This window comes from Neolamprologus brichardi, chromosome 4 (assembly GCF_056152115.1).
Source record: "Neolamprologus brichardi isolate AB-2024 chromosome 4, ASM5615211v1, whole genome shotgun sequence".
Classification (NCBI taxonomy): domain Eukaryota; kingdom Metazoa; phylum Chordata; class Actinopteri; order Cichliformes; family Cichlidae; genus Neolamprologus; species Neolamprologus brichardi.
This window is the reverse complement of record NC_142107.1, coordinates 20,611,757-20,639,391: the sequence shown is the minus strand read 5'-3', so window position 1 is coordinate 20,639,391 and position 27,635 is coordinate 20,611,757. Positions and strand designations below refer to the sequence as shown.

General features: G+C 39.5%; 3 protein-coding genes across 3 annotated transcripts; 1 reads left to right on the top strand and 2 right to left on the bottom strand.

Moving 5' to 3' along the window:
• Positions 1–1,323: 1,323 nt before the first annotated feature.
• On the top strand, positions 1,324–9,391 carry LOC148103017 (perforin-1-like). Its single transcript, XM_087840365.1, has 6 exons — positions 1,324–1,352; positions 5,523–6,074; positions 6,174–6,312; positions 6,411–6,622; positions 7,920–8,791; positions 8,884–9,391. Exons 2-6 carry the CDS (start codon positions 5,542–5,544, stop codon positions 8,919–8,921), a joined length of 1,794 nt encoding a protein of 597 aa, XP_087696491.1. The 5' UTR covers positions 1,324–1,352; positions 5,523–5,541; the 3' UTR covers positions 8,922–9,391.
• A 188-nt stretch (positions 9,392–9,579) lies between these two features.
• LOC102783727 (uncharacterized) lies at positions 9,580–26,277 on the bottom strand. Its single transcript, XM_087840364.1, has 22 exons — positions 26,211–26,277; positions 24,883–24,930; positions 24,257–24,286; positions 23,964–24,023; positions 23,841–23,873; positions 23,587–23,661; positions 23,381–23,464; positions 22,808–22,837; positions 22,530–22,574; positions 17,292–17,354; positions 17,137–17,184; positions 16,963–17,019; positions 15,896–15,949; positions 15,549–15,578; positions 15,017–15,061; positions 14,738–14,779; positions 14,477–14,536; positions 12,525–12,596; positions 12,254–12,286; positions 12,073–12,111; positions 11,523–11,579; positions 9,580–9,946 (listed from the first exon to the last, which is right to left on the bottom strand). The coding sequence occupies exons 1-22, from the start codon at positions 26,275–26,277 to the stop codon at positions 9,942–9,944; spliced, it is 1,077 nt and encodes a 358-aa protein (XP_087696490.1). The 3' UTR covers positions 9,580–9,941.
• Positions 20,022–21,071, bottom strand: LOC148103016 (uncharacterized). Its single transcript, XM_087840363.1, has one exon. The coding sequence runs from the start codon at positions 21,069–21,071 to the stop codon at positions 20,022–20,024; it is 1,050 nt and encodes a 349-aa protein (XP_087696489.1).
• Positions 26,278–27,635: the final 1,358 nt, after the last annotated feature.

Here is a 27,635-nt window from a genome sequence, read left to right as displayed (position 1 = left end):
TGTGATGAAGACTATAAGGTATCAGCAAATTTCTATTTATGTTAGTTTAAACCACAATATTGATTAAAACTATAGATTCTTGGCCCTTGATGAGACTATTTAAGCTTTAGAAAGAAAGAAAAATTAATCGTGAACAATGTATCCCATATTAAATATCTACTGATAATCCATCCATTCATCCATGGCTGCTTGAGCCTATCCCAGCTGGTTTAGAGTAAGATGCATGTTACACCCTGGACAGGTCGCCAGTCTGTCACAGAGCCATTTACATTCACATTCATGCCTATGTGCAATTTAGAATCACCAATTAGCACAACCCCACCAACTGATCTATGAAACTATCAACTGATGATAAAAGAAAACAAATACATTTGTGAAGAAAGAACTGGCTGAACAAAAGATCAGAAAACATCTTTTTTTATCTTTAGTTTTCAGTGAATATGTCTGTGACAACATCTTTAGCAGTTCAAAGTAAAGGTTATGCTTCTGCCCACTGGTAATAAAGCATGAGCTATCTCATTATGATCACTGCAGCTGATCATATTAAAGCTGAAATCCAAGCTTAATTAAAAATCATATATATGCATTATTTTAGCAAGTGTTCATTTTTATTTCTTATGTAGAGGCACTTATAACACGCGCTAGCCTGTTTTATTCATTTTAGTTGCTTTGTCGGCCATTTATATAGCACGACTCCCATTCCTTAAGGTAGTGAGAGAAAGAAAAGGATTCACATTAGATATTTTTCACGCAGTGCTGTTGAATTTCATAGGTTTCCTTTGTTTAATAGTTGTTCTTTTTTATATTTGTGCAACTTAGATTTACCTTTTTTAATTACTGCAAAATAAAATGTCTTTTCAAAATGCTCTTATGCTGTATGAGGCCTCATTTTCTCTTTCTACAGATTATGTGTGTTTCTTTGTCAGTATTTGGTGCTTAAACTGTTTCCTGTAATAAGCGTTTGTGAGACCACGCCACTTGTACAAAGTAAAGACACCTTAATTCTCAGGAACCCACCACTCCCTCCCACCACTTCAGAGAAATGATAGGTTTGTGGTCTCTGGTTCCTCACTGACTGGAAAGCCAGTCGAGCTTTTATGTTGTCACTACTTGTGCAAGTGTGTCTGTAGACCATCGTCTCCTCCCCCTTGTACTCGGTAAGCTGAAGACCGATAGAGCTATTAAAGCACTGTTTGTTTCCTCTCTGTTCTTTTAAAGACCACTGTCACTTCATACCCCACCCCCTCACCCCACCCCCATGCCCTGCTTTTGTGACTCTTATACATTAAGCAGTGGTATTCCTGCTAACTGCTGTCAGTTTCACAGTTGCACTGTGAACCATCAAGCTGAAGGTGAGTCTTTGCTTATGTGCTTACATTGATATAATCTTATTCTTCACTGAATGTACGCAGCAATATGTGTATTTGTGTGTGTGTGGTGGGCGGGGGGGGGGGGGGGGGGGGGTCATATCATTCTGCGTTCTGCAGCAGAAGTAATCATGTGGTAGAGTTTAGTCATATTGCATCTTTGAAAGCAATGCATTTAAATGTTCAGCAAGTTGCTATGTGTAACTCAAGTCCATTGCAACACGGATCTCGTTTAAGCGCAGAAAATGCTAAACCAGAGTCGTCATAGAAGGTTTGGAGACTCAAAAGCTCTTTAATGAGGAAAAAATACAATAATTCTGTTTTTTAACAAATCCAGTGCAGTAAAAAAAAGAGATCAAAGGGTAAGGAGGATGCCACAAGGTGGGAGAGCCACAACAGATAACGTCTGATCACATGTGCAGTCTGACTGTGCAAAAGTCTTGGCCGACCCCTCTTTATATTTTGCCGTGAAAATAATAAGTAGATGAAACTGAAGCACGTGCAGACATACATGGAAATGCAGAACTTAAGACAAAAACAGATGTTGCAATAAAAAGAATGTTCCTTAGGAACTGGTGGGGTACAAGGACTGATTGAAAACCACTGTGAAAGCAACAAGTGTCCAAAGAAAACCTTTGAAAGACCTTCAGAAAGCCTGAAGAACTGTATATTTAGCTCCTTGTAAGTAATAAGTAACATTTTATTTGTATAGCACCTTTCAAGATAAAAATCACAAAGTGCTTCACAGAAAAGCTGAAACATAAAAGTAAAAATCAACCAAAAGCAAGTTTAAAAAGATGAGTTTTAAGCTGTTTTTTAAATGAAACCACTGAGTCCACAGATCTCATGCTCAAAGGAAGGGAGTTCCAGAGTCTGGGGGCCTCAGTTACAAACGCTCTAGCGCCTTTCGTTTTCAGCCTCGTATGTTGGACAACCAGCAAGCCCTGATCACTTGACCTCAGGGACCTGCTGGAGATGTACGGATGTAAAAGATCTCTGATATAGGTTGGTGCAGGTCCATGCAGAGCCCTGAATGTCAAAGTCAATTTTATGGGGAGCCAGTGCAACTGGATCAGCAGAGGTGTAACGTGAGAGTATTTAGAAGACTTGGTCAGAAGCTTTGCGGCAGCGTTCTGAACAACCTGCAGATGATCCACAGAGGCTTTACATAAACACGTGGACAAAGAATTACAATAATCCAAACAAGACAAATGATAAAAACAGGAGCGAACCAACAAATTAGCAACATTTTTAAACAAAGATCCAGGTAAAATATCAAGAGAGCAGGAGGATGCTTTCATCGAATTAACTAATTTGACCAGCTCAGGTAAGGACACAGGTAAGAATCTTTCTAAAATAACAGGCCTAGGTGGAGTTGGGGCAGACAAGACAGACATTATGAACTTTTTCAACAAAGAAAGAAAGAAAATTTTCACAATCTTCATTCGAGGTAATTCGAAGTAATTAAAACAGCAGGTGGAGCAGGAGCAACAATATCCCTAATGGTGTCAAAAAGTACCTTGGGGTTACCTCTGCTCGTTGATACTAGGTCTGAGAAATAGGCAGCCCGCGCATCACGAACTGAAGTGTTAAATGCAACTAAAAGGTCCTTTAAGTGAAAGAGAGTGGAGTGTTTTCCTCCATAGTCACTCAACTTTGCGGCAGGATCGCTTTAAACAGCAAATGCTGTCATTTATCCAGGGGGACGACTTAGAAACAGGAGCTAATCTGGTTTTCACAGGACAAACATTGTCTAAAATAGAGAGACAAGAGCTCTTAAAAAGATTTGTTAGTAAATCCACATCGTTATAAGGAGGTAAAACTAACTTAAAAGCATCAGAAATTTAACAGCAGTAGAGGAATTTGTGATGCAAGGGCTAACCACATGACGAACAGGAGAGAGGGACAGAAAATGTATAGAAATGAGGGGAAGCTCAAGACTTTTACACAGTTCTCTATATTTTTGCAGAAGAATTTGCCCAGAACATCAAAAAAGTTTTGGGATAGAACATACTTGTGCCGATCAATGCTGTGCCATGTGTATCAAAAGAAAACTATCATAATAATAAAATCAGGATCGGCTCTTAGCAAACCTCAAGCAACTCAACAATTAGTTTTTAAAGTGCTATTTCAAAATAATCTTAGGCAAATGATTGACTGACTCCTAGTCAATTGTGAAGAAACATTTTAAAATGCTGGAAATGTTGGTTGGACTACTCACAAAACCCGAGAGGCAAACTAATATGAAAAGGGTTCTTTCATTCTCAGTTAGCTAAAGGAAACTTTCGGTGCTCTGAAATTTAACATCTTTGGAGCCAAAGTCAGATCTATATCCTTAGTTTTCTCTTAAAAGATCAAAAGTTTTATATTACCCCCCAAAATAACAACCCCGCAAAATATCATAGGTAACCTTGTTATAAACGTACCAGCCTTATTTATACTATTTAGCACTTTCTAAAACTAAATGCAAGTCAAAGTGTACTGAAGTAAAACAATTGGTCTTTACTTAAATAGAGCTTTGAGGTACACCACAAAAAAGAAGTCTCAAAGCAAGATGTAATATAATCAGTCAGAAGTGAAACTGATCCACTTTGATGATAAGATTTTAAACCACAGGGCTCTGCAGACTACTAAAGCACCAGTAACATCCAGCAACATTAAAATAACGCTATCTTGTCTGAAGCCACCAAATATGCTTTATGTAGGAGAAAAATCTGACTGGAACTTTTCAACAACAAATGCTGTTGTAGTCTTCAGATGTCCTAAGCTATAAAAAAATCAGCTTTGAAATACTTTAAAAAGGCCTTAGAGAAGTGACTGAGTGCACAATTACACATCTGAAGAGGGCTCACGCATTATTATTGATGATAGATGTCTGTGAAGGTTCTCAGTCATCCAGGTCATCGTAGTCAAAGGAGCTTGCAAAGAAAAGCGTCTGGTTCACCCGAAAGACAAAACGCCAAAACACAAACTTAACAATGTGGTGTTTGCTGTACAGTGCAGCGAGGAATGCCCAGACCTCTACATTGGAGAGACCAAACAGCCACTTCACAAGTGCATGGCACAACATAGAAGAGCCACCTCCACAGGACAAGACTCAGCTGTCCATCTGCATCTTAAGGTCAAAGGTCACTCTTTCGAGGATGCCAATGTTCACATTTTGGACAGAGAGGACAGATGGTTTGAAAGAGGAGTGAAAGAAGCATCTATGTCCACTGTGAGCGACCATCTTTGAACAGAGGCGGTGGTTTACGACACCAACTCTCTGCCATCTATAATTCAGTTTTGAGTTCCCTCCCCAGACGCCTTAACGCCCACTCACACCCTGGGCCATCTGACCTCAGGAATTCGCATGATAAGGTGGGGCCAGGTTTCACAATGAGCTCACCCGAAACTCTGGCTGATTGGGACCCACACCCAGTTCCACACCTTGGCTCAGGCGATTAGAGGATCATCAGGGGTCCTTTTGTCCCTCTGTGGGGGGAAACTCCCACTAGGTTTAAATCTGGGACTCTCCACCATTTGACCTTAGAATTGAAGAAGCTTCTCGGATGAGAGGTGAAACGTCTTCAAGTAACTTAAAGAAGTCCAGACGCTTTTCTTTGCAAGCTCCTTTGACATTGATGATAGATGTTTATCTTGACTGAAATATCAGGGATTTAACAGTGTACAAAGAGGAGTCTCTGATTCTGATAGAGAGACTGAAAGCTCTGGATTGCTTTGGAGAGTTTCAGTCAAGGTTTCCCCAACTGCTGCTGTGACTCAGTGAGCGTAAAGAATAAATACTGCCTAGAGAGTGAGGAGGTTTGCAGTCTCAGAGTTCTTCTGGTTTAAAAATGAAAAACTAGATATCTTGTCAGTGTAGCTGTTCTTTTCTCTGCACTTGCATTTTAAGTTTAGTTAATTTTTAAAAAACAGAAGATGTAAGACAAATTTTTTATGCTCTGTCTTGAAAAATATTTCTTGAATTTATCATTAACTTGCATGTGCTGTTTTATTGCAGTTACATTGTTAGTGTTCATTTTCTTTAAGCAAAAAATTTGATATCGTATCAGGTCTCGTTTAGAATTAAAAAACTGGAAGGAACTCTTTGTGTACTAATAAACATACTTATGTCTATTTAACTGAAAACCTTCATTTGTTTGGTTTTTTTAGCGTCCACATCAGCAGCAACATGTTTCAGGTGAACATCTGGATCTATGCTGGCCTCCTGCTGTCCCTCCCTCACTGCACGTTTCAGTCGTGCACAGAAGGAACACCGAAACAGTGCGCCGATGCAGAATTTGCTCCGGGCATCAATTTGGCCGGAGAAGGCTTCGACATCACCAAAATGGAACGTAAAGGAGCCTTCGTGCTCAACATGAATGTGTGGAAACGCAAAGATAAAACATGCATGCTGTGTACCAACCCTTATCTTGAGAACATAAAGCAAAAGCTACCCCTGACAGTGGTGGACTGGAGGGCAAAGCAGTCCTGCAGCGCCAAAGTTTCCACTAAACTTCACAAATCCAGCGAGTCTCTTGTCAGTTCCAGCACCTCCTCTGTTGAAAACAACTGGAAGACCGATCTAGAAGTTGAAATAAATGACAAAAGTGGCTCTGTTATGCTGGCTGGTACCAATTCTAAACTGGCAGAGTACTCCATGGAGAAAACAAAGAGTGACAAATTCAGCTTCACAAGCCAGAGTGTGTCGTGTGAGTACTACAGGTAAGAAACTCCACTCTTTATGAAATAAATGCGATAGTGTCACACGCTTGTTTTATACTCTTTCTGACTTTTTTTGTCTTTCATCTTTCTGTGAACAAGCTACCGAGTGTCAAATACTCCAAAGCTGCACACAGAATTTCGGAAAGCAGTGAAAGATCTTCCCAAATATTACGCCCCAGAATTCAAACAACGATTTTACAAACTGATTGACAACTTCGGTACCCATTACATCACAAAGGTAAAGGAAAATATGTAAACACAGTATCTAATCAATAAAAGTTGGCATTGTTAAAGGAAGTAAACTTTTGTTTATATGTCTTTCATGTATCATCCCAGGTAAAGCTCGGAGGAAGTATTGACTCTGTGACCAGCATCAAGCAGTGTCAGGCCAGCCTGCAGGGACTCAGCTTGGAGGAGGTAGAGCTGTGTCTGGAAGCTGAGGCGTCTGCGAGCATTAAAGCTACAATAAAAGCCGAAACAAAACACTGCCAGAAAGATTCAGAGAAGTTGGAAAATAAGAACTCTTTCTCCGACCTCTTCAATGACAGGTAGAGAACATTTTATTACACGCTGATCAGCAACAACATCAAAACTTCCTGTCCAATATTCCCCCGTCAATGACCAGTGTTGGGGAGTAACGGAATACATGTACCGCCGTTACGTATTTAAAATACAAAATATGAGTAACTGTATTCCGTTACAGTTACCGTTTAAAAAGGTGGTATTTAGAATACAGTTACTTTGTTGAAATAAATGGATTACACGGCGGTACTTCCCTGTTTCATATTGTGGCGGGTCAGGCCTGTTTGGGTTTTGTTTGACAGCTACGTTCTGTTGTTCCAGGCGGCAGCGTTACGGTTGCCATGGTTACAGGGTGACGCTCTCTCTGCGTGTTTCCTGGGTGAGAGAGGCCTTTTTGTTGTTGTTGTTGTGCTAAGCTAATAGGCAGAATGCTACAGGTATAGCTCTAAAGAATGTAGCATCATAGGCAGTGTAGTCCGTGCTGCAGGGAGAATGGACTGCCATACACGTTATGTGTCTGTGAGCGAGGGAGGGAGAAAAAGGAAAAGTACGAGCTGTCATCTAGCAAAAACGGGAGCTGGAAGCATGTAAATATAATAATAACCACTGCAGCCAAGAAGAGTGCCTGACGAGCCCAGTTGTAAGTAAGCTATTAAGACTCGACTGTACACCGTGTTCGTGTTTTCCTCCCAAAACAATAAGTTCCGTTGGAGCAGCCTTTCAACGCCTCTCTCTGTCTCTCACTAGCAAAGTTGACCCAGACAACAAAGTAAAGCTAGTTTTCGGCTATGAGCCCGACACGAACCCGCAGTATTAGCCAGAGGTCCCTTTACTACGGTTCGGAGCCGCGGACCTTCAGTAACAGTAATAAATCACAGCAATAGTACATTCATGTAGTTGTAAACAGCATGATAATATATTAAGTAATCCAAAGTATTCAGAATACATTACTCTCATTGAGTAGCGTAACGGAATACGTTACAGAATACATTTTGAGACATGTATTCTGTATTCTGTAATGGAATACATTTTAAAAGTAACCTTCCCAACACTGTCGATGACTGATTGGATTGAGATAAGTAATGGGAAAGCCGGGAGCTCGAGTGAACACCTCCAGTGCTTTGTTTAGTCGTTCCTGAGGTTATGTGATGTTGCATCGTCCAGCTTGGCCAGGCTACTTTCAGTCACATGTATGTCTATTTTAAACTACATGATTTCACTTTACCTGAAATATTTTATCTGTTTTCACCCTTTAACAACTCACGCTAATATTTTCAGCTAATATTTCGGCACATCTGTTTGAAATAGTCCCCTCTTTTGCAGGTTTACAGATATAAAAGGTGGGCATACCACAGACACAGACCTTCTCTTCTCTGCGGACAAAAATCCAGCTGCCTACAAGGAATGGCTGGAAACCCTACCAAAAAATCCAGATATCATTTCATACTCCTTAAATTCCCTTCATGAGTTGCTTCCTACCACAGCCAAAGCCCGGAAAAACCTGCGCTCTGCCATTAGCCATTACATCCTGGAGAAAGGCCTGTGGAGAAACTGCAGCGCTGGCTGTCAGGCTGGGATTAAGAGTGACTCGAGGGATTCCTGCGTCTGCCAGTGCCACAATGACCCCGCCGTGACCCGAGACTGCTGCCCAGCTCGTAAAGGTATGGCACGGGTCATCATAACAGTACAGCGGGCCACTGATCTGTGGGGGGACCACACCACAGCTACAGATGGCTATGTGAAGGTGCACTTTGCTGGAACAGTGGCTCAGCGTACTCCTGTCATTTATAACAACAACAACCCACACTGGGCCGCGGTCATCGACCTGGGCACGCAGGATGTCTCATCAATTACCAAATTCAGATTTGAAGTCTGGGACGAGGACAGCAAGTGGGACGATGACCTGTTGGGAGAATGTGAGCCACTTTTGACTTCTGGGGTTACAACCGATCTCTGTCCTCTGCAGCACGGCCAGCTGTTCTACAAAGTGGAAGTGCAATGTGCTCCGAGTCTGACTGGAAAGTCATGCACGGAATATAAACCCACTCCTATTAATCCAAGTCTGAAAAAGCTGTATGTGTCACGCAACGCTCATCCTATTCCACCGGCCATCCTGTCAAAAATGGGCGTGTTTGTGAACAAATCAAGCTCATGGAAAAACCAGAGTTTTGCTCGCAAGAGCACTTACGAATTTGGTAAGACTTAAAAGGGAAGATTATTTCTACCTGGGCTAAAGGGGTTGATGTATTGATTTGTTTGGTTATTTATCTGTTTGTCTGTTTTTCAGGACCGAAAACAGATCTGAGGATTCACTTGAAAACCTAACCAGAAGCGACTCGGCTTCGACGTGAAGGATTCGTTCTTTGCTTTCATCTTGCAATTTCTAGACTATACCTTATCCGTCACTAATATTTCTCCATATAGGATCATTTGTGCAATGTTTTAATGTTCTAGATGTCAGAAAACTGGATTAATATATTCAAATACATTTAATAAACATGTTGATGTTTATGGATGTATGCATTTGTATTCCCTAAAGCCAGTTAGATATGAAGACATTATGTAGCCATGTCTGTTGTAGATCATATAAAAGTTTCTGCTAATCCGGCTCAACCTTAATTTATAATGTTATTATCCCTCATTAATTATGATTTTTCCTACATCATTAGCAAAATGAATTTTCCTGCATTCATTTTGCAGCAGTTTATGTGTCAGTTGCACAATGTTCCAATATACCATATGTGTTTTATTCTCACTATAAATGGAGCTTTATTATGCACAATAAACATGTAATATCTGAACACTTTGTTCTTGTCGATATTTCACCCTGCTTTTGGTGGTAGTGTTTACTTTTTCTTTGGCAATGTCACCTAACTCGAAAAGGGAAGTGGTAAAACTTCCTGTGTGCGGATGAGGTTTCATTGTGTCTAAAGAGCACACTATCGCACGCAAAATGTTTTGAGTCAGAAGCTTCTATTTAGCGTCACTGGGTGATATAATTTATTGGATTAAAACAGAACAAATCATTATTCCAAAACAAAGGGACATATTTCTTGCATTTCACATCCATTTATGTTTATCAATCACCACCAAGCCTTTTTAGCACTGCCAGGAACAAAGTCGTGGATGCTGCAGGTTTGAGAGGAGGGAGACAAGCAGACAGACATCTGGTTTACAGATGTCCGTTCACAGAGAAGGACAAGGTGGATGAGAAGAATGAAACAAAAGACATACAGACATGACAACATAACAAAGTAGAGTAAATCACACAGAAAATCTCTGCAACCTCATTGGACTGAACACTTTATGGTAACGATCCACTTGAAGAGGTCAACGTGGTGAGAATTAGCCTGGTTAGACACAGACACAGAGGAAAAGGGGAGAGCACAAAGATCGTTAATACGGAAGAGAATCATTAATCACACAAAAAACGTGTGAAAAATGTACAAAACAAGCCCATCTTATGTCTAATTTTCACATTCAAACCCATATAAACCTACATATTCAATAACGATAATTAATAATGACTCAAACATAAACATATGTGTACAGATTTATTTATTCATACTTTTATACCATTTTATACTTTTTTTATTAAAACTTTTCTTGTACATAGAATACAAGTTTACGAATAGTTATGCAGTTTTCTTTGCACTGAATGGATCAGCATTTGCTTTTGTCTTAATGACAATAAAATATTCTGATTCTGATACTAATAAAGGGAATTATTGTGCTCATTTCCCTTAAGGTTATTATTGGACTCTATTAGAGTAGCTTTGCATAATTCACAGTTTGAAATAATCCTTATGTATCTTATGCTTTACCTTGGTGCTCATCCGCTGTCTAACAGCTAAAGCAGGTTCAGATTTTGTTGCGCAGCTGTTCTTTTTCACATGCAACACCCAGCAATAAATATTATACACTCTCGAATACGGCTTGTGGTTTGGCTTTCTGGGTAAACATGCAAGAGGTGACACATGTGATGGTGGCAGCGAGGCTTGGGTACTAGGACAATAGGACAGCATACTGTAGCTCAGGAGGACCAAAGTATTCTTGGGTAAGATACTGAACCCCAAGTTCAGATGTGTTTATTGGAGAGTGAATGTGTGTGAGTGCTAGATAGAAAGCATTCACAAGACGTAGAAGAAAAGTGGTGATTCGCCTCTGTCTCAGTATAGTTCAGAGCAGCAGTGTATGTTTGAAAACCTCTGCCTTAAAGGCCACCGTCCACTTAAGCCAATTTATATCTTATTGGCTGCCAGTGGCAGACAGAAAATCTAGATAGCAAGCGGATGGGCTCGTTTTCCTGTCTGGTTTGTCAGTTAGCCACGGGTAAGCATTAGTAAGACTGGTCTGTCAATCTATTATTGTTCAGTGAGCAGCCCTTTTCTGAAGAGGTACCTAAACCAGCCTTTCTGAGTGTAACCATTTTTTTTCACTCCCTAAGACTAAGTGAGTAGTATTTGGTAGCTTAATTTCAGGGTGTGAAATAAACTAAATGAACTAAATATATATCTCTAAGAGAAAAAGGTCAGACAAAGGGACACTAACTATAGTCAAACGTGTGACAACTCAAGCGACCTAACGCAGAGTGAAGATCTCAACAAAGTTGTTGTTATCTCTCAGTTGCCAAAGAACATGATAGCACATGCCAGGACGAGAAGGCGCTCCTCTCGCTTTAAGCCAACTTTAGCTGGCAACCCTTGGCAACAGCAGATTTGCGTCTGAGATGACGATACTGGGAATATCCACTCTCTGACATCACACAGATCAAAGAGTAGAAAAAAATTCTCACAAACCAGCGGGAGACCTGAGCTTTTGACTCACAGGGATTATTATTTTGACCATGTTTAATACGACTGTAACAGTAAATATATGATAGAAAACAAGAAAAAGTGTATTAACTCTTCGTGCACTATTTCTCACCTTTGTATCCGTTACCCAGGGCAGCATTCACTCGATCATATTTGCCAGTCTGCTCTCCTGTTAAGCAATCGGCACAGGTCAGTGTTACAAATTCACTAAAAACGAAACTGTTACATTGAGACAAAGAAATCCAACAGCTATGTGTTAAACCTGGCAAAAAAAAGTAGCATTAGAGGACTCAGCTATCACACTATGCAGGTCACATACCCTTCCTAAAGAGGGATATAATGCATAATACATGCAGCTGCACTTTCAGTGTGCAAGCTACTTAAGTAAAAAGAATAACAGTGAATAAGGTTTTTTTTAAAACTGCATCACATTTGTGTTTCTATTCTTATTTAAAAAGAATCCAAGTAAAGGACGCTAATATTTTGACTCATGCAAAATCACGTGATTATTACATATGAAGGCATTTTTCAGCACAGTAGCATCTGTTGTATGCTGTCTGTTGTGCTGCGATATTGTGCAAAGCGACGTGACTCATAAGGTAACTAGAAGCAGCAGTAGTGGTAGCTCATCACAAATGAGGAAGTGTTGGTGGTTTTCTTACCCAAAGCATCTTGAGCTGGCCCTAGCTGTGCACCGAACCCTAATAAAACACACACAACAGAAATGACACTTTTAAGGCCAGGACTGGGGACGTACGTATCTGCAAACATGCCTGGAGTACGCTCTGAGAATTTAGGAGTACACTGGAAGTACTTTGAGAGAAAGAGTGCATTAAATTGAACCTGCTTGTTGAGCTCCATATCCTGCACCAGGGCCTGAAACAGCACAGAGAAGGGGCAACGATAAAGAGTCAATATGAGGCAGGATCACATAGAAACAGCCCTGCAGCTTATCTGCACTCACAATGCTTCTGATGAGTTTTATTTTTCACTATCTTTGAGGCTTTTGACCTCATTGGTACTGAACTAGGAAAAAAGAAAACCAAAACGACACAGTTTATCTGGCCGCATGGTAACTTTAGAGTTTAGAGTTTCTCACGCTTTTTTTCCTCACCATATTTTGCAGATTTAGCAACTTCAGCACCAAGACCAAGCTGCTGTGCAGCATACGGATAGCCGCCATCACCTGTGGGCAATGAAAGAAATTGGTTAAATGTGACTATTTAACAGTTCACTGAGCTTTAATACTGTGATAAACTGACAGGACGTGACAAAATGAGAAAATTGTAAGCCTTGTTGATTTATTAGTTTATATACTTTATACTAATAAGTATACCAAGGCTGGGGCTAGGCCAGTTTCATTTTCGTTGCGTGATCATTGTTTATGCAGCATTTCGAGACCCCTCAAACAAAGATGATGTCCCAATAACCTGCATGACTGGATTTTTCACTTTATAAATTTATAGTGAAGTGAAAAGCATCCTCATATAACAAGATGCAAAATGACTCGAAGACAAAAGGGGAAGCCCACGATCTTCATATATGAACAGACTTTCTATCATTATTGAGTTATTTCCTATTACTATACTCATACTTCCAGTTTACACCAGTTACCCAGTTATTCATTGTAATTAAAACACTGCTGCAGCTGCTGCCCTAACAGTTGAGACCATTCAGATAAAGGCTTATTCGCTCTAGACTTTGATAAGGTAATCAATACCTTTCCCATGTCTGTACAAAGCAACTGAAGCCAGTAGCAGTACCACTGGACTGTAATTTAACAAAAGCCTAATTTGAAAGCAGAAAATTCATCAGTTTTGAACTCTACATCTAAATCATCCCCTCATGCCCAGATCAAGAAATGTAAAGTACACTGTAAAAAAAATTGATAATTTAACTGAATTTATCAAATAAATTTTACAGAATTTTACTTTTATTCTTAAATACATAAAATATCAATAAAAAAATTGTTTGTGAAAACATTAATGTTATGTCAAATGTAAAATAACATGAAAAAATGGTGAGTAATCGTGATTTTTATTGCAGGCCGACTGCTGTAGTATTGTCTGCTTGACTGTAGAACAACTTTACCAAAATTTTACATTTTACGTGCTTGTCTCACAACTCAGACATGCAAAATTTATTAAGACTCTTTATTTTTATAAAGAGTTTTTCCTTCCCATTGATGCCGTGTGCTTGCTCAAAGGGGGATCATGTGCTTATTGGGGTATATTTCTAACACTGTAGGGTCTTTAACGTGTAATATATAGGTATTTGAGATAGCTGTGGCACATTTGGGTGATATAAAATGCAATAAAATTTAATGAATGAATTCAAGTTCACTTTGATTGACAGGTGGATATCATGATAGCTGGCTGTAGCAGTTAGCTGCCTACTGAGCCTCATCTCTGCTAACAGGATTGTTTTCTTGAAGTAATTTTAACAGATTTCGCTTTAAAAATGTATAACTTGCAGAATAAATTATATTGGTCCAATAAGTCTGTGGTCGTGGTAATTTCTAGCATTTTATTAGCCTGTTATTTAGCACTAATAAACAGATACCTGCCTGTGTACTTATTGCAAGCTATGCTTGCTAGCATTAGCATATAACCTAGCTTCTGGCCCCAAAACGCCAAAATGGGGACGATGCTAATGTTGAGACTTCAAAATGTGTCCAGAAAACAATGGGTGGCTACATCTATTTCCATCTTTTATCTACAGTCTATGTTTTTTTTTCTTTAGTCTGCAGGACTCAGAATAAGCCGCATTCATCTACTTGTAATAAAGTCACTAAGTCTGTGTTACATTATATTACAAAAATATGAGCATTTTCCTGTTATTTTGTACCATTTGACAAGAAAAAACCTCTTTAGTTCAGGACAAAAATGTCTCTATGTAGACAATATCCTGCAAGTGTTTAGTGTAGCGTGAAAGGACATACAATGTCTTCCTATGATGTGATGCACTGATCTGAAAAAGTTTGATATAATATCCAATGTTGTGTGGCGCAGGTATTTTGCAATGATTATTGTTGCAGCTATGATATCAAGCTCATGTATCGACTACCTTCCAGTCCAGCAGGAAGCACTGGGGCATTACCATAAGGAGCCTGACCAGCTCCTCCTCCTGCAGGGGGACGAAGAAAATCAAATGGTCAATCTGACTCATGCATCGTCATCTCTCTCTCTTCACCCTTCAACCTCCATGATTAATCAGCAAGCTGTGCAGTCTCCACCACTATAGTCTGAGTCACGTGTGGAAACCCACACTGACAGTTGCCTGACTAATAGCATGACTGAAGGGCGAGGTGCTGTCACCGTTGCTCACCATATTTGCCACCAGTTGATTCCAGGCCAGCCCCAAGTGCTCCTGAAAGAGGACAAGAGGGCTTTTTGAGTCAAGACTTCACACGTCGCAGAAAGCACATGTAGGCATGACTCCTTGCTGGTAAATGCAAGGCTTATGTTCCATGCAGGGTGTTTACTGGTTTGAAATTCAAACAGATTTGGAGGAGAACAGATGCTTTATATTCTATAACCGAATGCTTTTGAGCCCTTCTGTTTACTTTTGTTGGTTTATGTGAGAGAGTTTCCTTAAATCTCCTACCATAGCCCCCCTGGACCTGTCCAGCATAGCCTCCAGGACTGAGGGCTGAAAAAAGACAAACATAAACACGCAGGTCAAACATTCTTGTGTCATTAATCGATTCAACCGATTAACTAGTTGTTAGTTTTAAAAGCATCTACGGGAGCAGGAGGGCAGAAACCACCAGATTTAACTGGTCAGCTTCAATAAATCAGAGACAATAGCTACACCCAGTGGATGAAAAAAATCACACTGAGCATATTAGAGGAAGCCGTTTCTACTGACATCTACTTTGTCAAGCTATCCAGTATCATGGGTTAAGCCTCTAAAGGTTAGTGCCATCACTCCTCGCGGGTTTTTTAAGCAGGTTATCGCTCCTCAGAACTGTTACCTTCACTCTTCCCTGCTTTTTTCTCAGCACCATCGGCTAACTCTGCAGGGTAAGCAAGCCCTGAAACATAGTACTAATTAGCACTAATTATGTTGTATATGTCGAGAGCTAGACTGAGTTTCACACCACATTTTGCTACAGTAATATTCAGGCTTCACTCACCAGCTCCATAGCCGTCACCATTCCCGTAACCTGTTGAGAGGAGAGATGTTGAAGCACTTAAAAGATTGCAGTTATACATAAAAGAGAGGGGGGGGGAATTCAAGTCTGTGATCGTGCCAGACAAAGCTTTTGCAAATCTGCCTCAGCCTACAGTGAAACACAAAAGTAACAGCAACAAAGAAAAAGTCCATCTTGACTGAATATCAACAGCTCGGTCAGTGGGAGCTTTGATGCGGGCTGTCTTTGACACCAAGCAGAGTGACGAATGATTCTCTGCCAGTGCAGGTTAAAGTTTTCCTCAGTGTAAATACTCTTTGACGTATACTTCTCTAGCTTGCTGAACTTACCCAAGCCGTTTCCTGCCACAGCACCAAGATATCCAGTTGCTCCATCACCATAACCTGTAATAACACACATTCACTGTTTACTTAATGGGATGATGAGTATGATGTATAGATTTAAGTCTCTATATAGATTTACATGACTGAAGTTTACATAAATATAAGTCTTTTTTCTTGCATGTAAAAAAGAACAACTGTATATTAACAGGAGAGTTTAAAGATGGCTGACACGTTGATTGTTTTACTTGTTTTTGTCTCTTACTTATTAATCATTCATCTGAAAGGAAACCTCTGGTGTGACCTTGAACGTAAGGTAGAGATTTTTTCTTTACCTCCTCACACACAACTGACAAGCAAATGATTGGTTTACAAGGCAAAGTAGGAGTTATGCTGTCTGGCTTCGAGGCCTTACCTCCATTCACTTCCTTAAAAACAAAATTTGAGGAGGCAAATTACTTCGTATTTCCTTATCAAGCATTTACTGGCTAGTCTGGTGAGACAACGGCCTGTTTGGGGGCATGTCCGTGAGATTATTGTCAGTGGCTAGTAGCTTGCATGTCAGCAAATGCACGTTTTCTTTTGTTTTATACATGAACTATTTACCTGCATATAACCAAAGACTGTGCAACTGTGACTGGCCAACAGATTTGGGTGTGAAAACAGACTATAAACCAGACCAGAAAGCTTCCACCAGAAATGTTTTTCCTTGCCTACATGTGTTCCATGCATACAAGGATAGGGCCACACCTCTTGATCTTTGAATAAACGTCACCACATCTCTATTGACTCAGTAACTACAGTGGTCCAAACCTCCTCTGGAATGAAGAGCAACACAAAAACTGTGTCTTCATGTCCTGGGTGTCTATGGCTGAGCAGCTCCTGTAGGTGTAACGAGTAAGCTGGCCTAGTAGTTTGGTTCAGATAGTGTAACTGTGACCCAAAGGTGCTTTCAAATTGCATCCAAATTATTATCTAACAGGCCAAGAAAGCAGTCTGCTAAAAGTTTTAAACTGTTCAGTGAAGCCTGGGGAAAAGATGCCGACAGAGACCAAATAAATATGTTACAGCCTTACCAGGCGACTTTCCTGCGACACCTTGGGGATAACCACCCTGCCCAAGTGCAGCAGCAGCTAAAATGTAAAATTTATTTCACACGAACAGGAAGAAAGAAAGAATATGAGATGCAAAACATAATTTCTTATCTCCAAGCAAAGAAAAGACAAAATAAGGAAAATTTACATGCATACCTCCAAGTTTTCCAGCTGCTCCACCCAGATACGCTCCCTGTCCCAACCCTGCTGGCAACACATCGGAAGTCTTTACCAAAGTTGTAAACCTACCTCTCCATCTGCTAAAAACAGCAGCTAGTCTTCGTGAATTATGTGTAATTGCCCAGCATTACCTGCTCCATAACCCAAAGCGCCCAGGCTTGCTCCCATGTAGTTTCCCGCTCCACCAGCATAACCTGAGGAGAAGGTAAACAAGCTCAGCAAAATCGCCCGAGATTTACTTTAGGCTAAACACACTTCACTTTTCCTTTCCTTACATAATAAAGACAGTTATGGAACGCTTTTTCAACCTCATCAGGCCATAAATGTCTTCATCTTTGTTAGACTTTTATGTATTGGGAGAGTCCTAAAAACCACAACGACCACCTAAAATCACTTCCTAAGTCACAGATACCCAGATGAGAGACTGAGGTATTTGGGATTTTTTATGTTTTATGTTTTACTATTGCTCCCAGCAAAACAAGTTATACATTCCTGGGTTCCAATCTGGATAAATATGAGTTTAGATATGGTCTAATTTGATTAATAAAGACTCCAGCAATATTATTACACACAGACAGTAAACCACACACAAAACCAGGCTGTAAGAAGGAAGAATGTACATGTGACATATATTGTTTTAGAGTTAAATTTGATACAAAACGAGAAAACATAAAAACAAATGAACAACTCAAAGCTCCTCCCAGCACTCGATGTAGTATGATCAGAAGCCTGTTACCAAGAACAATGCAAATCTCTTACTGGAATGCACATTAGCATAAACAAAAATCAGGCTGAAGCCACACTGGTTTCAGTTTGTGTCGTGCTAAACGATCATAAATTAGGTGTAACTATAATTGGAAACACTTACAGAAATAGCAATGCACAGAGAGACTTCCTGCGATATTATCAGCTACTTACATCACTATATTCTGTTGCTGTTGCAGCAGCTTCTGGATTTGAACATGGAAACTAAAATCTAATCAATGATCACTGCTCTCACCAGTGATTAAGTCTTGAATTTCCCTCAGTGCAATGCCCAGATTGACTATTTTCAGTATCGCTGGCAACTGTAGCCCAAGAGAACTAAGCTACTAAGATAGCAAACAGCTGCTTACTATGGCTCAAGCGGTGTGCACTGCATGTGTTTTGACTTTCCTACAAAATGCAAAGATATCCAAACAGACCTGAAGGTGCATCAGAGCTGAAAGCCAAAATCACAAACCTTCACCAAACCGAGGTTAGAAGTCACGATTCAAGGTTTTCCAAGGTGATTGCTCCACTGCCTTGCAGCTTATATTTATCATGTTTGTTAGGGGTGCGACGATACACAAAATTCACGGTTTGGTTGATACTTTGGTGTCAGGGTTCGATATTTTTTCGATACAAAAAAATGTTAATGCTTTTTTAATTTGTCATTTATTAAAATTATAAATATATATTTTAACTCAAAAGTACAGTTTTTAAATTTAATGTTGCTGAAACAACAAAGTAATACAAAAAATCTATCTGATCGAGAAATCACTCATCTTTGGAAAAGAGTTTATTACAGAGAAATGGCTCTTTCCAAAATAAAAGCTATACTATACGCTTCTTCTGGGCTATATTCTCAGCAGCATATTAAACATATCAGGTCACCATAAGGAGAATCATGTGCTAACGGCTGTCTAAATGACTCGAGTAAAGATTGTAGCATGTGTGCTTGTTGTTTTTGTCTGCTTCCACTTGTCTTTGCACTAGGATGATGTCAGAGTAAATGTGCAGTCATACTCGTCGTGTTCCCACTAGTGCTGTCAGCGTTAATCTGATATGACGTTAATGCCACAACACGGCAAATCTCCGTTAACGAGCAAACTGCTCTAACACAATAGTTCCCACCCATGTAATTGAGCATTGCCTGGCACATTCGACATACTGTTTTACTTTTGTCCATGATGCGCTTACCTTCAGGGTCATACTTCACATGAAGACCAAAATAGTTTCAAACGCCAGATCTGAATGAGGGTGGGGGAGGTTCAATTTGCTATGTTGCTTAGCTTCTGTCTTGCTAGCTTACACGCCCAGTGGATCTGTGCTCGACAGTGCAGCCTAGGCGGAGTAGTCGAACGCAGATCCACTGAGCGCTCAACACAGACAGCATCGTCAGAAGAAAAGTTGATTAAATAAATTAAAAATTTTGTATTGTTCGATACATATGCTTACCGAACCGAAAGCACTGTATCCAACAGTTCAATATCGATACGAGTATGTTGCACCCCTAATGTTAATATGTAATTATTGTGTGTTAATGCAGTCTAATTTGTTTATTTATTTTTGGATTAATTTGCAAACTAAATATGAGCATCTGAAAAAAACGACACTTTTAATTGAGAAAAGGTTTTCTGGCCAAAGCTTGACTGCTTTCATGCAGGGTTTGACCATCATTAAATAGCTTCGATAGTTTTTGGTTGCATACACTTGGCTACTCAATCATAATGCATGAACTATTTAGGTGTCACTGGGGTGAAAACATCTCTGTTGCTAGTTTTTCAGCATGAATTTTATATTTAGTCACATTAGAAGAGGGAAAACCTTTCAAAAGTGCTTCTTTTGTTTGACTAGTTCAACTTTTTTAAGCCAAAAAATTTGAACTTGGATTTTGGCAGAACTATACTGGCAATTAAAGTCACTAGTTTAAAAGACTGACTCGGTAAAGTGTTTTGTTTGACTAGTACAGCAAAAGTCTCAATGCCAACTAGTGGAGGAAACTAAAGTCTGTTTAAAAGCATCGACATCACACAAACAACAATCTGAAAGCCAGTCTCAGAAATATGAAATTGTTTCTCAAAAATCTCAAGAACGGACCACAGACAGACAGATATGAATCAAAAAAGACATTTAGATGGTGAAAAAGCTTTGCTCTTACTTGGAGTCTGGGCATTCCTCCCAGTCTGCCCTGGGATAGGGAGGGCTTTTGGCTTTTTGACATCATGTTCAGTTTGGGAATTCTGTTTAGCACTCTGATCATCTCCAATAAAGCCTGGAGCTTCCTGTCCATCTGCTCTATTAGAGGCACTGCCTACACTTAGGGTTCCACTAGTACCTGGGATCACTGCTCCATAGCGCCTTCCTCCAGTACTATATCTGCCATCTTGTACCGTAACAGTCCCACGGATTCTGATTCCATTTCCGTTTTCAGCCAAAAGTCCTTTGACGCGCTGCCTGTCTGCCACAGCAGAGAAATAATCTCTTATTCTCTGATCCAGTGGAGTCGCGTAAATACGTCTTCTTACATCCTCAGCTTCTGAAAAAGGTAGTCGAGAGGTTTTGTCTTTTTCTGTTTGTGACGTCGTGCTACCAAGATGTCTGAGTTCTTCACCAGCCACTGAACTTTGACCCTTTTGAATTCCTGAACCTAAGCGATTGTTTTCTAGTACATCAGACAAATTAATAGGGGATCCACAGTTTTCCACTCGCTGATTTTCACGTTTGGATGAATCATAGTCTCGGGCACTCTGAGATGAATGAGAACCCAGACTTTGGATGTTGTCTTTATCAACAGGCTGTTGTCTTCTCGGACCTCCAGCTCCCAAAATGGCTTCATGATTTGGGGCCATCTTTCTTTTGGGTATTGCAGGGTGGTTACTTTGTCCTTGATCAGTAGGTGTTGTGTGTCCAAGACTCGATGACTGGACTGTTGAATCAAAGCTTTTGACCTCCTCTCCTGCATGTAGTTCAGGAGTGGTGGGGCGGAGTGTACTGCCCTTCCTCATGTCAGGTATTTCAGGTGCGTGCATTCGGCCCTGCTTTCCAAACGAGTCTAGACCTCTGATTTTTTCTCGTTTAAGATCTTGAACAGCTTGACCCTGACTGGCCATCTCAGGTCCAACCAAATGTTCTGCAGACACACCTGGCAGAGAGATATCAGCATGCATTCACAACTTCATCTCACCTCAGAGACAACAGTGTTTCTTTGAGGTCCAGCAGCACACTGTAGCAGCAAACTTCAAGCCTTTCTTTGAAGTTTGTAATATAAATCGGAGCATCCACAGAAAAATCAGAACCAAACCAAGGATAGAATCAGTGGGAACTCAGACAGACTTACACATTCATTTAGAGTAATGACACCAGCACATAAAACGTGACATGACAACACATTGTTTCCATCACAAATTGTTGAAATGTCAAAAAAAACACACCAGCGTTCAAGCACAAGACAAAAGGATATCCTGACTCGAGCAACATCTGTGTATGACACACAACAACGGAGCTGAGTGGGCATGAAAGCAGAAGCCTGCAGTCCACAGCAAAAGCAACTGAAGTTTTTCTGATTCTTAAAGTGACGTTTTACTCATAATATGTGTTTAAACTACAAGTATATTTACATTTACTATGAGCCAGAACCAGAGTCGCCAAACAGTTTTAAAACACGTCTCAAAGGCAAAAAACAAATAAAGTGTGAGTGTAATTTCTTATTTTGCCTTTAAACCACGTGTGTGCAGCATAAGGAATAATAAGTAGCCCACAGGTGGGGGCTGGAGCGGTGGAGGGGAAGGAAGCCAATGTGGAAGTGTCTTAAAATTGCACTCTTTCTAAAACCTTTAATACCTGGCAGTGATGCTTCTGGTTGCATAAAAGCGTAGGGTTACAAAAAGGTCTATGGGAAAATGGCCCTCACTCATTTGCTCCCTTGCTGACTAAAACATGTATTTTAATTAGTAAATTCTTGCTGTTCTAACAACCACAAACGAGGACAAGTCATTGGCTAACAACGTGTCAGCCACAAGTCATCAGCCAATGAGCATGGGGTGATCTCAGTCAGAGCTTTCTCATGACATCTGGTTTCGAAACACTAGGCTGAAAGAGCCAGGAAGTCATGCAGCATGCAGTCGAGATGAAACGCCGATAGACGCGATGAACTGTGTGCACAAAATAAAACAGACCAGCTTCAGATGATAGTAAAATAGATACAGGTGATCTGTTTTCATGCACATAAAGACATGAAATCAACATCAATAGCAGTGAATCACAAGTCAGCAAAGATGAAGACAGACTGATTACACAGAAACACCACAGATTTTACACCTGCACGGGTGAAACCCATAAAGCAGATGTCACTGATAACAGCAGCATTGCAGGCCAGTGTATTACAGTTTTGGAGGTTTTTTTTCTTTGCAAAGACACAATCTCTGCAAAGTGCTTGTGTCACAGATGTGGGTGTATTATTATTGTACTGTATGATGTATTAAGACAGCTTCTGAGAAACAATCTCTGCTGATCAGCTTGATAAGGCTGATGTTTATGCATGCCTCTGCATCAAGTCTGGCAACAGGCCTAAAACACTTCAAAGCTAAAAGAACGGGACATCACATGAAACATAGTTCCTCACTTACCTGGTCGTGCTCCAAGATAGCCAATGCCCCCTAAAGATCCATATCCTGGCAAGGAAACAAAAACAGCTCATCTTTAAATAAATCAGCACTGGGGTTACGTCACTGACATCCTGGGTTTCTCTCAATACTACAAGGACACATAATCCATTAGCTGAGATGCAGTCTGCCCCATATACCATGTCCACTGACAGGTTGACAGGGTCCAACTTATTGTGTTTATTAAACCAATTTCTTTACTCTCATTTGTGCATACAGCACAAGGAAACAAAAGTGTTTACCTGGAAGTGTTCCCAAGCCAGCACCATAAGCTGAAAAGTCACAAAAACACAGAGTTAATATTTCTTTACAAAGATCCCTGCAGCTGCTATCCAACCGTTTGTTAGATTCATCCTCATCCTTGCTGTGTAATATCTGTAAAAAGGTGTGACATGAGTTGTAGCAGTTCAACCTTTCACAAAACTGGTTGCATCTTAGCCTTCTTGGTTTTCTGCCAGGATTTGCATCCAATACAGGCTGCCAAGATTTCTGCTGCTAGGTGTGAGCGCAACTAAAAATAACCCCAATCTTGCACCAGACCACACTGGGAGGATTAATATCTTAAGTACTGAGAAAATAATTGGTCGCATTGTTAATATGATAATTATGATGAATCATAAGAGTAAAAAAAATGATTAAGCTAATTTGCAAATCAGAACAGTGACATATGTAACACATGTAAACAGCACACAGTTATTTATTTCGAGTAATAAATAACAACCAATAACAAAAACACAAAGTAAAGTAAATGGCTCCCTAAAGAAGAAGATATATAAATAGGGCCTATTAAGTCTTTCTTTATATATCAGTCTTACCACGTTTTCCTCCCTGGCCCAATCCCAGTCCCAGTCCATTTGTGAGCCCAGCCCCCAGCCCCATTCCTGGGCCCAGACTGGCACCTAAAGTCACAGGGAAAATGTATCATACATTTTTAATAAACTATTATTTATTTCATGAACTAGACTGACCACATCCAAGAGAAAAGAATGAAAAAGTATGCTGTGAGGGTTTGACCGTGTACCATAGGCTCCCTGGTTTCCATATCCACCTTGCATCAGACCTGCTCTTCCTCCTAATCCAAGAGATCTGTAACCTCCTGAGGGCACAATGAAAATAATACATATGCAGAATATAGTTAAAGTTATAGTTAAAGAATATAGTTTTTACACCAGGTGCGTCAACAGAATCTTTCTGTGCATAGTAAATCCCAAGTAATATCATGGTCAAATCCCTTTTAAACAGGAGAAATTGTTTTTGCATGTTTGATTTGCTCACCAACACCAAGCTGGGCTGCAGGATAACGTCCAACTGAAATATTTAACAAAGTAAAAGTTTAAACATCTCCTCTGTATGGTTAAAGAAACATAAGAGGCAGAAAATCAAGCAGATTAAACCTACTTCCAGTCTTCATTGCTTTGTTGCCATATCGGCTACCCAGTGCTCCGAGGGCACCAGTAACTGAGAGGAAACAGAAAAATCATTTTACACTTTGCTTTTTTTTAAAATATTACTTTAGTTATTACAGTTTTGACCAAAATAATTGCCATTAAGATTTTTACCATAATTTAGCAGCCCTAGTCACTCATAGAGTTAATGCCCATCGAAGGAATAGACTACAATATGTACATTTGTGCATTCAAAGACACAAATCAGCCAGAGCATTGCTAATGTATGCTGTATGAAAGACTTACCTCCAGGTTTCATGCCGCCGATTCCCACACCTCAATAAAACAAAACAAAAAAAGACACAAAACCGGGAAACAGTTAAAGGCACATAAGAAAATTTCAGAGTTTAAGGAAACAGTGTATTTAATCTGTTATTTTTGGTCTAAATGGATAGTTTGCCCCTTTGTAACAGAGTTGTATCAATTTTTTATAACTCGTCCAACACATAGGGGCGTGGCTTCCAACGATGGGCCTTAGTGCCGCTAATTTGAGTCACTGAACTCCATCATGTTTACACTGTTGGTGCCTTTTGCAGCATTTTTAATGGATTTATCTGACAAATATTATGACCTGCGCTGTGGTACAGACTCTCCAAGAAATTTTGACAATTTTTTGCGAGTTTTGACAATTTTTTTGTACTAAATTATTTTTGGTCTGTTGTTTAGCACTAATTATCATATAAAATGTGTCCGTGCATTGCAGCGATACTGATGATTTAAGACATTTGGAGTTCAAAATCACAGAATGATGTCACAGTGGCTGTCCATCTTTTATATACAGTCTGTGTGTGGGGTTTTTTTTTTGTTTTGTTTTTTTTAAATTAATTAAACATTGAAATAACTTAAAAAACTATTTAAAAACGTATAAATACCTCTGGCTGGAAGCACTCTCCCCCAGGAAACACTTTGAGGTTTAACCCCTGAAACATTAAAAAAAATTTGAACAGTTTTTCACCGTCACCATGGTTACAGCCTATCAAACACCAAGCAGTGTAATGATAACAATACTGTTGTGTTGTGTTAGTTAATAAATCTGTGATTTATAATTAATTATACTTATATTTCTAATGAATCTAACTTATAATAAAAGTGAGTGAAGATGGTGAGAGTCTGTAGCCACATATGTACAAAAAACAAAAAGAACAACTACAAAATGTTTTATTGACAGGATATGAATATTTCACCTACAAATATCAGGATATCTATTGGGATATTTTCGCCTCGCTATTTTCACTTTATGCAACTGATTAAAAAATGCAGATAAGGAAAACATGATATGCATAACTGCAAAATACATATTTGTTTCACAGATTTACTGCATGAACTTTTTTTAAAGGACATTAGAGGCCCTTCAACAAAAGCATTATTTGTTTTTATTAATCTAAATTTTTAATTTTAGGCCAACACTATCACTATGTAGGAGACTCAAAAGATGACCTTAAAACTGTGGGAATTACAGTTTAGCTGTCAGTTGAGGATTACATCAGTAGTGGAACCTGATTGGACTAAAGGTGCGAGACAGACAGATATCCACTGATGCGACCAGAGCACGAGATCAAATACAGCGCCAGTGTGGAGCCTGTTAGTTCTTCTCACAGTCGGATGTGACATTTTGCCCGCTTATGCCACCTTTTCATTGCATCCTTTGAATCAGTGAAATTAGATCATCTAAACCAAAGCAACTTGGCGGTGACTCTGCTGTTGGAGCCCAGAGTCCATACAGTCCTCCCCTCAGTCTCAAAGAGATGAGATCTAACAAGTGAGTGAGAGGGACTCACTAAAGATGCTGATTCATCGGGACTTTAACTTGGACCAAAATATGATACGATCTAATTAATTTGTCAGCTAAAGATACAATTAATCTTGACGCTAGACAAAATGAATTCAATTTTGACTAAATAAAAATGCATTTTTGTGCAGCATTTCTTTAGATCATGTTAAATATCAACATAAATTATTTTTCTTCCAACTAAATTTAGTAACTTCTTTACATTAAGTTGGATTATGCCAGTTAGACTTATATTAATCTTTGTGCAATTCCTATAAGTAATGTTTTTTAAAGCAGCAAACACAATAATTAAAACATGAATGAATACTTTTGTGTTAAAGCTCATGGATCTAAACCATTACAAATCGAAAAAAAAAAAGGCCAAGAAAAATCGTTCATAAAACTTTAGACTTTGTCCTGTGAGTTTCTTACCGCCTTGCAGAGTTTGCTGAGCCAACCAGAGAACCAGCGAAGTCTGGAGCAGAGCTCGAGCCAGCATGATGGAGGAGGCACTGTGCAAAAACCAGCAGCACTTAAAGAGAAGAAAGAGATGTACAGAAAGACAAATACAAGTCTGGTACTTAAAGCACCGCAGCCTCTTTTATATGCTTTTATACACTCCCACTGGCCAGTCCTGCCCTCTGAAAACACACATCAGCCTGAATGGGCAAAGCCAAAGGCCCATTTCGCTCCATTTCCTCTAGGTGAGAATGCAGACACACACACACACACACACACACACACACACAAATCCACGACCATTTTAATGAGTGATAATCAAATCTTCTACTGTTTTCACTGTTAGCACATATAAGGAGCCAAAGATGCAGTAATCTCTTATACATTCACACTTATAATGCAAAGTGTAATGAAATGCAATGTGGTGCAATGCTAAAAGCTTGTTGTCATAGTCTTTGTAAATATTCATGGCTCTACTCTTATTATCCTAGTTTCTATATAACTGTATATCTCAGATTTCTGTATAGCTTTTTTTATTTCATATTTATATCCTGTTCATAGCCTGTACATAGCTTGTACTCACTACAGCCTGTACATACTTATAGTTATAGAATATTCACAACATACTTCATACCGTGTACATTATAACATACCATAATAGACCCATTTCTGTAATATACTCACATATCTATATTATTGCTAATATATATTGTAATATATCTATATCACTAAAGCACTTCTGGATGGATGCAAACTGCATTTCGTTGCCCTGTACCTGTGCATGTGCAATGACAATAAAGTTGAATTCTATTCTATTCTATTTTTTTTTTTCTATTTTGTGGGGCTGAATATTGATTCTTGGATGTTTGGTATCCTTAGTTATTGTTTTGCCGTTGCTATTTTTTCTGTGTTCCCTTGTGTCTGTATCTAAGTTTGTCCCTCTTTCAGTTGACTTAATATTTCACTTTGAAGCTTAGGTGCTCACATGATTTTTGAGGCTTTTAATCCCCTAGTTTGTTCTTTTGACACGTTATTTAGTGTCTGATTAAGTCCACTGGTTCTTTATTACCCCTTCCCTTCTTCTGTGTCTTGTGTAGTCCTTGTTTTCTCCTGCTGGCTCTCTGCATTTCTGGATTTTTCCTATTTGCCCTTTAGATATGTTTTTCCTGCCAACATGGCAGTTACCTTTTTTTGTCTGTGTTTGTTTGTTTTGTTTTTTTTGTTGAACACCCTGAATAATATGAAAAATATGCAAATACATAATGTACAAGACAGGAACTATATGCCAAGGCGAGCTAAAGATGCTGTACAAAGCAGAGTGGACAGAATTTGGCTCACTGAGCTGACAGGGGGTGAAGAAGAGCTTTGTTCTGTGTCTGTTGGCAATTCCCTGAACAC